The sequence below is a fragment of the Macrosteles quadrilineatus genome, unplaced genomic scaffold (assembly GCF_028750875.1).
Source record: "Macrosteles quadrilineatus isolate MER2022 unplaced genomic scaffold, UCM_ALF_1.0 Scaffold_3__2_contigs__length_128488019, whole genome shotgun sequence".
Classification (NCBI taxonomy): domain Eukaryota; kingdom Metazoa; phylum Arthropoda; class Insecta; order Hemiptera; family Cicadellidae; genus Macrosteles; species Macrosteles quadrilineatus.
Window position 1 is genome coordinate 101,084,860 of NW_026542596.1, and position 12,016 is coordinate 101,096,875.

General features: G+C 33.9%; 1 protein-coding gene across 1 annotated transcript; it reads left to right on the forward strand.

Moving 5' to 3' along the window:
* Positions 1-305: 305 nt before the first annotated feature.
* On the forward strand, positions 306-11,501 carry LOC128990501 (ubiquinol-cytochrome-c reductase complex assembly factor 1). The gene is made up of 6 exons (XM_054412874.1): positions 306-508; positions 5,773-5,988; positions 6,841-6,913; positions 8,675-8,841; positions 10,101-10,295; positions 11,319-11,501. Exons 1-6 carry the CDS (start codon positions 476-478, stop codon positions 11,394-11,396), a joined length of 762 nt encoding a protein of 253 aa, XP_054268849.1. The 5' UTR covers positions 306-475; the 3' UTR covers positions 11,397-11,501.
* Positions 11,502-12,016: the final 515 nt, after the last annotated feature.

The window sequence follows — 12,016 nt, forward strand, 5'->3', positions numbered from 1 at the left end:
TGCAGCACGAATCAAGAAGAGAGAACTTTGTATACCAAGATGGCATTGCAAAGCCACACAGCCACAGCCACAGAAACATGAAACGAAAGAGATAGGTCATGGATGAAACGGAATGGAATTATGGAAACGGTCCGATGATGATCTGTACCAATCCAAGGCCGCACCACTCCGCACTAACCAATCACACTTTATCGCAGTACCTCATTTCCATCATTCCACTATTCCACTGTCCTGCTTTGGCTTTTGCAGCTGCAGCGCACACACACACACACACACACACAACACAACACTCTTCTGCCTCTCTAACAACTTCAATCGGTGTGTGTGTGTGTTGTTATTTATTGTGCTCTGCTGTCTGCTGTTTTAGGTTAAAGAATTTTTAGTGTTAGTTAAGTAAGGAATCATTTGCTTAAGACATTTAAGATTTAGTGACAACCTAGATAAATAAAACCCAGACGTCTATTTGCTATACATAATGAATTTCTATCATCCTATCAACATAATTTTGGTAAATTTAGTTATTAATTACATAACATTTTCTTTTCTTAGAATGTCTTTTTTTAGATAATTTTTCAAATACTTTTTAAGTGTTGCAACGTTCCTAGTTAAAATAGCAAGGATATCCAGGTAAAATACAAGTGGTGTATTTTTAAATTACTAAGAAATAATCAAGGCCTAATTAAGTGCAACTAAGTTTATTAAATTCATGTTTAATGGTAACTAATAAAATAGTTATACAACAACATCATAAGTAAGTTAGTTTCAGCTCCTGCATTGGAGTTCTCTTCAGGCTCTGATTTCATCACAAATTTACCATTTCATGTTATTAGAGTCAGCTTTCGTGTAGCTTAAAACTCACAAAGTTAAGGAATAGGCTAACTCAAACCGGTAACACAAATATGTTAATTTTCCTCAGGATCTCGAACTTGGGCACATGCATTGATTTTTGCTTTCTCCTTTGCTAAACGAGCCTAGGTTACAAATGCAATAAGTACACGATAACTAAGTTATCAAGATCCATCTTGACACTGATGCTTGGCATAGCATTCGTTGTAAGTCAGTAAGTTTAGTCGAGTCATGTTCTGGCCGCATGGTGCACGATTACGACTAGTGGGTACAGTTCCGCAGAGAACCTGTGATATATTAAACTTATTGGATTAAGTTACATATCATTACATACATTACATACATTTAGACGATAAGTATAACGACTATACATTTATTTTGATTCTGTTTGATATTAATACTGGGTAGACTTCCGTATCTGTTGGCACAAACAACCGAATGAAAATATTGATTATTCGTTTGTTTCATTCGACATATTGTTTGGTTAGTTAGGTAAGATTGTTTGTGCCAACAGATACAGACGCCTACCCTTAATATTGCATCGTATGTTAAAAACAACAGTGATAGCAGATCTTGACCAGAAAAACAAGAAAAACCAAATTTGTGATAAGAACTGACTAAGGGACAAAATAGATTGGGTAATTGTTGCGATTCATGTGACCTTGGGAACCTGTATAGGCTATATTTATATACCAACATATATATATCAACAGAAACCAGATTTTTAGCTGAAAATCTATCGAATAACATCACCAACTACCTATGTGTGAATTAACATAGAATTGGTTGAAACATGGAAAAGTGTGGTGAGTCGGTGGCTCAGTCGGTAGCATCGCGGACTTCGGGCCCAAGGCAGTAGTATCGTGGGTTCGGATCCTGGTCACTGCCACTAACTTTTATCATCACAGTTCACCTTTGTACTGTACCGGCTCACCCCTTGCTTTGCTGGATACGTTCCACGCACAGATCTGTAGTCTATGTGGACGGGCAAATGCAAAATTAAAAGAGGCCGCCAACCTCTTAAAAAAAATATATATTAACAGAACTACGGCCGTTTATACTTTTGTAAACCTACCGGGCAATTATTTAATATGTCTACAACGCGATATCGTTTAATTTTTTGATGTCTACTTACAGTTTTTTTCACACTGAATCCAAAAATGCAATCAGTTTTTGTCGGAGAGATTCCTAAGATGGCTCTAAACGAAGGTTAATTACGAATCTAAGGTTCATTGAACGGTATTGATGGTAATATGGCGTGGTCTGGACGGGTCCATATGTGGACTGAGGACTGAGTGAGGAGAGCAAACAACTGTTTATAGGCTACTCGACTTAATGCAGAATGAAATCAATTCGATTTTAAAACAAATAATCAGCTCGTATTTAGGCATGTGGGGAAAGTAGGTCGGGTTTTATGCGGATTCGTGACTGTATTAATTGATTTGAAGTGAAGTTAGATTAGGAAGTTTAAGGTTAGGTTGTAATGAACCGATTCATTAATTGAGCCTATGCTACTTCTAGACATAAGTTAGTTTTTGCACAATTAAATTTAGTGGATAACACAATAAAATATCAATATCAAAAATGCGTAAGCTAGTATCTAAGTGTTTTCCTAGGGTTTTAACTGTACAAAAACAGTCTTAAGGTGACACAAACCAACATCTCGATTCATTATAACCTAAACTTTAGCTTCCTAATCCAACCTAACTCCAAAACACTTAATACAGGCCAAAATTTGTATAAAGCTCAACTCACCACCGTGACATGCTTAAATAAGAACCAAGTTTAAGTTACATGCGATTAGTCTCAGTTCATTCCTCTTGTAATGTCATTCGGCCTACCTTGTTTATTCTAATGTTGTATTTTTGTCTGGCTATGGCTATCTTGAGTAATATTCATCAGCGGGGGAAAAAATTGTACTTGGATTCAGGAGGTAATAAACTATAAAGTAAGATATAACATATCAAAATTTAAAGTTTGTTCGGAGTTACAGTAGAACCTTTTTAATCCGAACCCCTGTAATCTGAATGTCCACTAATCCGAACGCCTTATTGCTGTACTCTATACACAGTACAGTAGCTCTTTATTGTAAACTGGATTTATTGATATACAAACCGTAATTATTTTAATTGTAATGTACAGTTCTTTTTATTCCCTATGTTTACCGTACTACTGTATTAAATAAACACTGTATTTTACTTTATAAAGCATTTTACACTTTTCCCTAGCTATTGTTATGTAAAAACAACAATATGTTCTGTAATCAAAACTATTCAATAGTCCGAACTACCCCCGGTCCCAATTAGTTCGGATTAAAGAGGTTCTACTGTAGTAATTAAATACGGTACCATAGTTTTATTTAAGTTAAACAAAAACGTTTATCAATAAAAACGAAAATAGATCATTACTTAATTTTATTTTTATATTTGGAGAAAAATAATATCTTCGAAGCGACTTACCAAACCAAATCAAAATCGATACACACCCATATTTAATCTGTTAGTATATTGCAGGTTCTCTGCGAAACTGTACCCTGACTAGTTTTTGTCATTGTCGGTCTAAGAGGCCTACCCTTTTTCCCTAAGCGACTCCATCATACCAAGAAATAGAATCTAACTCTGGGCTGGACTTGATTAGGCTACTTAAAGTTATTTCAAACTACTGTGGGACGTAGTTAGAGGTGTGCACGTGTTAAAGGTAATTGTTTCTTAGAAATTGCACCTAAATGTCCCGGTAAACATTCTAAACAAATTTGAAGTTACCTAGTTTTTTAAGACAACAACAATAATAAATGTATAGGCCTACCGGATGACATATTTATCTAAATTAGGCTTTAACCCTATCTATGCTAGTTTTTTGTTCTTGTAATTTTCCGAAACATGCTGGAGTTATTTACTTATTTTGTCCGAAAAGTGCTAGGCTTGCCACAGGGAATCTGTTCTTGATGTTTTAAATATATAGATTTATATTAGATTAAGAAATTTCATTGTATTTTTATTTATTTACCGGTATATTTTTAGTTTGTCAGGTTAAGTGTAAGACAGGGCCATGTGGCCCTAACTTTGCCTGGTTAAATAAAGAATTTTTCATTTTATTTCATTGCAGGGAGAAGTCTAGTATGCGGCGGAAAAAATTGGTTAAAGTTAAATTTTTCATCTCAAAAGTGCTAAGGAACGATAGGCTATATCGGGCCTTGATCGTATGAGGAATCGAAAGAAACCATCGCTGTTTCGAAACAACAACTGCAGGAGTCAACCGATTTGCGCATTTAAACTCACACAATCTAAAGTTGTGCTTTCACGATATATCGTCACTTAGCACTTTTCGGGCAAAAGACGCACAACGATGTGTTGTCACATAGCATTGAAAGAGTTAAAATAAATTATATCTTGGCTATTGACCTAGTAATGTATAATTTATAAAAATAACCAACATTATTGACCAGCATCACCAAACTAAATTAACAGAAGCATATAAGCATATGCGCCTGTTAAGTAAGATAACTAGAACTAATCTGCCTATCATTTGTTCGTCAGTGTTTGAACAGTGAGTCAATTTTAGAACTTATATCAGTGGCCAGCCACCACTCTAAGCAGTCTTTTAAGCTAAGAGACATACCCGTAACTGAAGATTGGAGTTCTCAATAGTCGAGGTTGTCAGTTTTATGTACCACTCATAAAGGTTCAACTTGTGACTTAGCTTACGAGAATAATGGTCAAAGCTTTATTTGTATGTGCTCATTAAGATCATGAAATAAGGACCTATATAATTTTGGTAGAATTCTGACCATCAAAGGCCAAGAATTTCTATAAGTTTGCCATCATGCCCGTCACGTAATAGGCTATACGGTAATAAAATAAATATAATAAAATTGTAATAATACAATTTGGTTATTAAATGTAATTTTACTAAACTTACCTGTTTAATCTGTTGCAAAATATAGTCAGTCAGCTTTTATCTGAAAAGTAAACTGTTACTTTGCTTTTCTCATTTCAACAATAGCAAATTATTTACATAAATAAATTACAGCTGTGTCTTTAATTTAGTTGAATTTTTATTTCAACCGGAACTATATAGAAGGTTGTTCTTTAAATATCTAAAATCAGGATTTTTCCAAAAACTGTTTCAATTCACTTAGATTCAATGGTCCAATTTTTACCCTAATTTTATGTAATAATCTTCATCATAGTAAATATCGAAAAATCATTTAACTAGCCTATATTCTGAAATATTTGAGAGGCATTGAAGAATATTGATTATAAATTTAAAAAATTATTAACAGTGCAGTGGCAGACTATTTATGAGATTTGTTATGCTTAATTCAACCCATATATTTTTAATAGTGGCCTACTTAGTAACTTTACCTATCGTTTTGTAGTTTGATTGAGTTCTTTAAGTGTTAGGGTAACTTTAATATCACTAGGTTCCCCGTAGGAGAAAAAATTCACAATGATTTTAATTAAGTACCAGCTACTATGGAAACTGTCTAAAAAGACAGTTGGAAAACCTCCCTCAAACGTGGAAAGGAAGCTTTTTAAGGTTATCTCCAAAACTTAAACTTAAACATAACTTAAACTTAAACTGCCTTTCAATTAAAAAGCAGCCTTGCCATTTTATTTTTACTAAAACATAGATTCTAGGACAAGTTATGTTTTAAATTATAAACAAGTGTTTCAACAATGTAAATGATGTTTCATAAAGCCTCAGCCTAATGCTCTGTAAAAAACCCTACCAAGTAGGCGTTGAATTATATGTTTATTTTTTACAAATTTACTTTGGGCAATGTATCTGATGCTTTAAGAATATCAACTATTTTGTAGCCTTTCTATTGTTAAAAACAACATGTGATACTAAAGAGTTCATTGTTTATTTAGGATCTTTCATTTGAAACCCTGGTTAGTAATTTTACTGTTCAATATTTTTTAGACTGCCGAAAGAGTGCTGGTTCGCAAATCACCGCTAAGTCAGCTTCAGCTTTCACGAGTTCTGATTGGTAGAACAAATGTGTGTACAGCGCATAAGAGATTGCTCTACCTTTCTCCCAACAATGGCAGTGTTGTCCCTGGAAAGCTATTGCAAGTCGAAGACGGAATTTTCAAGAAAATTTTGAAAAAGATAAAATTTCTTATGCTTGATAATGCAGTAAGTATATTTTAAATGTGATGCACTCACTAAATGTCTATTACAAACCATGATTTTAGTTACAACTAGTAGATTTACCTGTATTTGAAGGAGAGGGAATATAGTAAAAGAAAGTGATTGTTATTGAAGTTGCAGGTTAAAAATACAGCTGTGCTATTGTTTAGAACAAATCAATGATGCCACTTATTTACATCAGTTGTATGGCATAAACTTATTATGCAAACATTTCAGACATATCAGGCAGAAACAACAGACCCAGAACAGTTCCAGACAGTTGCCAGAAATAACTTTCCTCTAAACGACTGATTCGTTTTGATAGATTATGTATGTAGTAAAAAACTTAGGAGAAAATGTGTCTGATATGAAGCATAACTGGGTTTTTGAACATGGACTATTTTGTAAAAAAAAATATGTTAGGTCACTTTTAAAAAGTCATAGACTTGCAAAAAAAATTGAATACAGGTAAAAGGGATTAATCTTGATCGATGCTCATTTGCTTTTTTTATCTGGGTTGGACAGCGTACATTGCAATCCACAACCTACTGACGCACGAACAGTCAGACAGCAATTTAGATAAGACTCGTTCCGGCATCCATGAAAAGACGCTGTCTATTTTCTAAGAACAGCCAAGGATTTTTTTCTCCTTGGTGAAACATCATTATTTAAGATTAGTATTTGTTAATAGCATCAGGCTTGGCGCATGATGAAATGGTATCAAGCCCAAAGGCTACATTTAATATTAACCAACGATATGGGGAATTTAAAAATATGTCTTTGTCCTTAACCATTATCTATATTTATTTTTACGATTGCCATAGGCCTACTTATTTATCATACACCTTTCTTTTACAGAAACTATCAGCACTTGGCTATTTCCTGTACGAGACCATCGCAGATAAAATCGACTACTTATCATTTTTCAATGGTAAAACTTTGTTTAATAGCATTTTATGTTATTGTTACTTCCTCTAATGCTTATACAAATTATTTATTTTAAGATCCTTTAAAAAAGAACGCGACAGGTGGCTAGGGTCTATTATTGATTATTGAAGTATATACAGGGTGACCGTTAAGTCTTAGGACGACTTTATAACTTTTAAACGACAAACGATATCACAACCACATTTGGTATACCGTTACTGGAAATTGTAAGCTACTTTTCTGTGTACATGGTGGTCGGATATCACCTTTGGGGGACGGCCCGTCGGGGGTCAGAAGAAAATCTTTAATGACAGCCTATGTTGAATTGTACATAATTTTAAAGGTCTACTTCAACTGAAACCAATGCCGCAAACCGCACTTCAAAAGGTTGATCCTGCGCAAAATGGCAGATGTTCAAAGATTTTCAAAATTAGCCAATTTCTTTAAATTAAAACAATTTTTAAATCTTTAAACAACTGTCATTTTTTAACGGATGGTCCTTTTGAAGTACGGTTTGCGGCATTGTATTCTACCAATAAATACCTTTAATTTGATGTGCATATCAACCTATGCTTCCATTCAAGATTTACTTCCGACTCCTTGTGGGCTGTCGCCCTGAAGAGTTATTTGGATCACTGAATGTGAAGTTATTGGAATCATTTTAAAGGGAATTTTAAGCAAAGAAGAATGCCGCAAACCGTACTTCAAAAGGACCATCCGTTAAAAAATGACAGTTGTAAAAAAGTGTTTAATTTAAAGAAATTGGCTAATTTTGAAAATCTTTGAACATCTGCCATTTTGCGCAGGATCAACCTTTTGAAGTGCGGTTTGCGGCATTGTTTTCAGTTGAAGTAGACCTTTAAAATGATGTACAACTCAACATAGGCTGTCATTAAAGATTTTCTTCTGACTCCCGACGGGCCGTCCCCCAAAGGTGATATCCGACCACCATGTACACAGAAAAGTAGCTTACAGTTTCCAGTAACGGTATACCAAATGTGGTTGTGATATCGTTTGTCGTTTAAAAGTTATAAAGTCATCCTAAGACTTAACGGTCACCCTGTATATTATAGACCGTGTAAGTGTATTTTTTTAATATTTTGAGGCCTTTTTTGTGTTTTCCCACCAAGTTGCTGTGATTTAGTTTCAACAAGAACTAATAAAATGAAATTTGAACCTCAACTTTTTTACTTCAAACAACTGAATATAAGTGCGTAATTTAGCAGGTAGCAAATCACCAAAGGTAATTTCCTATGTACCCAGTGGTTCTTAGCTCACAAAGACGTAGGCAGTGGAAACATTCGTATTTTAGCATTACCCTTTAACTAATAACTTACATTAAAATTAAGCCAAAGGCTTAGTTGTTTTATTTGTCTGTTGTAAGTTATTGTATTTTACATTTTATATTCTTTTCCTGCCCCTGATATGTTTTTACTAATTTATTATAGCCTAAAACTACACTGCATATATTGTATACACAGTGCGCCTGTTTTCATGATTGCTCTAGTCTGCGTGTTTTAAAACCTACAGTATTTTATTTTTAAGATTACTGTGATTGTTTGCATGTATTATACTGCACTTGTTGTAAGTTTGCTCTTGTCTTGCCTGTAAACTTATTAGGCTACCATTAGTTTAATGCCGTATCATCCAATGCATTTAATTAACATAGCGCTTACGGTGAATAAAAATTCTTGATTCTTAAACAGTAAACACACTTCCTTGCTGTAAGTGAATGCCAATAACCATATGACTTATTAATTGTTAGAGATGTCGATGCCGGACACATTCAACTCGTGGTTCCTGGTGACGGAGCTGCATGTGTGGATGTTGATGGCCAAGGCGATGGAGTACGGTCCGGACGGTAGAGTGATTCGCAACAAGATTGTGGAAGCCATGTGGAACGATGTCAACGACAAGGCAAAGAAACTTGGGGTTGGTAGAAAAATATATTTTATGTGCTTATTAGTAGCTTTAACATTCTTTTTCTTTGAATGATTGATGTGACTGTTAGCTACAGTCACTTAGTACCTACTGTGATGTGACTTTTGTTGCCATGTTTAACGTGAAACTACTATTGCCAGAGTCATAAGCACAGTTGCAAGTTACCACTCTGTTCACAAGTGATAGTGATAGAAGCTGAGCGACTGACGGACATTGTGTGTTTATCACAAAGTTTTAGTCTTATTCCTAGTTTTTCGTCTGTTGTTTTAAAATATAGAGAATATTTTTTTTTTCCTACTCTATGCAGAGTAAGCTGAAACTTGTTATTAAAAAAAATTATATATACAGTTAAAACACCTGTAGGCTTATTTGATTTGGAAATTTGTCTTATAATATGGTCTACACTCCACAAAATTAACTCTTTTTATGTTAACTCAAGCTTATCTTTATGAATATTGTTTTAAAGACTATACCCTGAAGTAATATCCGATGGAGAAGTGTGTTACTTTCAATTTATAGTGTTATGATTGACTGAGCATTGTTCGAGATTCAATTGGTAGTTTTGAAACGCGTCATTATTATTGTTGATAACAGAATATTTATTTCAAAATTTGTTATTCTTGAGAAGTAATGTTTTAATAGGTTTAAAAACTAAGTATTGGTCTCAAATTCATGCTATGTCAGTGTTGTTTGTTTTTATAAAAAATTATGTTATAAGTTTAATGTTTGAAGTAAGTATGGAATAGTCCATTTTAATGTTTTTGTGTTCGCATCGTCCGTGATTTAAATGTGTTTTTGACGAGTTGCAAGCTTTGAAAATGTTGTCTTCGCAACGAAACATGTAAGCTGATGAGCAATTAATCGTTGGACTATTTGACGGAGGTTTGTAAAAAACCTATTATTGTCGAAACCTAATGTTATTTAAAGTGGGAATAAATCTGACACGTATAAGAAAATCCAATGACATTTGCTTAGCCTGTAGGTTGGCTGCGACGGGGAGATTTTAATAATAAAACTGAATAATTTTAATATAAAAAACACATTCAAACTAAAGGAGGGTTGTTAATAAAAAATAAAAAAAATAGTTTGCTCATAAATAATAGGGACATCACCCCTATTGCCCTATTGAGATTGTTCTCACCTTCTGCTGCTTGAATTGCTGCTTACCATATTCAAAGACCAATCCATTAGGTATTGCATCTTTAATGTAGTATATTGTAATTGTTAATACTTAAGTTTCTTTGACATAGCCTGAAAACTTGTCTGCGGCGAGAGAACAAACAAGGTTGCTCGGGGATCAGTTCCAAGCTGCGATTCTGGCGTACGATGAAGGGATTCTAACTGACGACAGAGTGCTGGCCTCCGCGCTCTGGAGGAGGTTTTTTGAAAAGGAATGCAAAAACGCAAGGACTTTGGAAATCATGGTCAGATATGTTAGACTACAGGTAAGGGCTCAATATCACAACACTTGATACAAAATAAGACACATCTTTTTTAAAGCGAAGTGACATTGCCTCTCATTAAATTATTCAACCAATATATAATTTTGACACACTAACAAGTTTTCACATAGTTAGTTCTTTAAGTATTTTGCATAATGTATTTAAGTGTTTAAGATTGAATACCTTTTGATAATTTTAATTTTACATTAATAAAATTGATATCAGAGTTAAACCATAGACAATATGAATTAAATATAGACCGTCAGCTGTGCTGCGTCTACCATAGGTTCTGGCGCACACCACTGGGAGCGCCATGTAGTTACGGCGTACGTGCTACGTAACTACATGGCGCTCCCAGTGGTGTGCGCCAGAACCTATGGTAACCGCAGCACGGCTGACAGTCTATATTTAATTCTTTTTGTCTATGGTTAAACTAACTATTACAATGTTACATAGTAGCACCTAGTTTTAACCTTTTATGTTGTACATATTTATTTTTTTTCCATTTGACCACTATTGTGAAACATGTTTTATGTATATTTACTGTCTTGTGAGTAACTGTATAAGCATAAATATATGTTTTTAGTGTTATAAGATGTTTCTTTTATTTATTTTTCGTAAGTATAAGGTTGAAGAGGCAGATAAATATTAGATTCATAGATCCTAGACTTGAATCCAGTCAAATCTCAAATCAAAGTCTTTTCTTGAGATTAGGATTTAAATTATCACTAGACATTTTTATTTGTAATGATTAATTATTACTTTTAGAGTTTATGGATTTTGGCGGTTTACTTGATAGTGTTCCTTAAAATTTATTAAGATAATTGGTGGCATAGAGTACACAACATAGACCTTGGAACCAACAATTTTACTATTTTATGACATTGATGAGAACACACCATGAAAACCACTGCTTTTCTGTATTTCCCTGCGAAGCGATGCAGTAACATTAGAGACTTGGTTTTCATCAATACATTATTTGTCTAAAAATCATGGTTTCTGATTCAAAATATTAAAATGTTACAGATGGAGAGTTTGGATAATTTATCAGAAGACGACTTCAAGAAACATAAAATAGAATGGGTACCATTTGACAAAACATGAATTTTATATTGAATCTAGTCTAAATGTTTTGTTTTTGTTATGTACAGCTTGTAACATACTTGTAAAAGTTAGTAAAACATTAGCAATCAACCAGTATTAATTGGATCCTGTCTATTTTTGTAATTTTTAAACCTCCAACTCTTAACCTGTAATAAATACTTGTTAAGGATGTGACATAGTACAATAGGACCTGGATTTTAAGATTTTTTTGTGATGATAGCAGGCTTACCGGAATGGGAAGTGTTGTCTCAAAATTCAATATTGTTCCCGTCGGTCTTTGAAGAATAAGAATAAGAATCCTTTATTGTCATTAGACACAGTTGTGCAATAGACATTGTCAAAGAAAACTATAAACTAAAAACTGTAACAGAGTCATGAACATTATCACAGTAGACCTTATGTAACATACATGTAAAACTTAGCCTATATCACAGAAGAGATCACAGTTGTCATTTGATTTCACCAGGGGCTCTGCTTGAGTACAAGCCATAATAAACAGCATCAAAAATTGCTTGTCAAAAATAGTTGTGATGGGTAAGAGGTGGGAGTAATTATTGAAATGTTGAAATTAGTGAACTGTGTAGTCTGGTCGCCTTACCAGCTCAGCCTTATTCACTATC

Coding starts and splice junctions, on each gene's coding strand:
- LOC128990501 (XM_054412874.1), top strand. CDS start 476: ATGAATTTCTATCATCCTATCAACATAATTTTG. Junction 509..5,772: donor ATCCTATCAACATAATTTTG/GTAAATTTAGTT, acceptor AATATTTTTTAG/ACTGCCGAAAGAGTGCTGGT. Junction 10,296..11,318: donor TCAGATATGTTAGACTACAG/GTAAGGGCTCAA, acceptor AAAATGTTACAG/ATGGAGAGTTTGGATAATTT.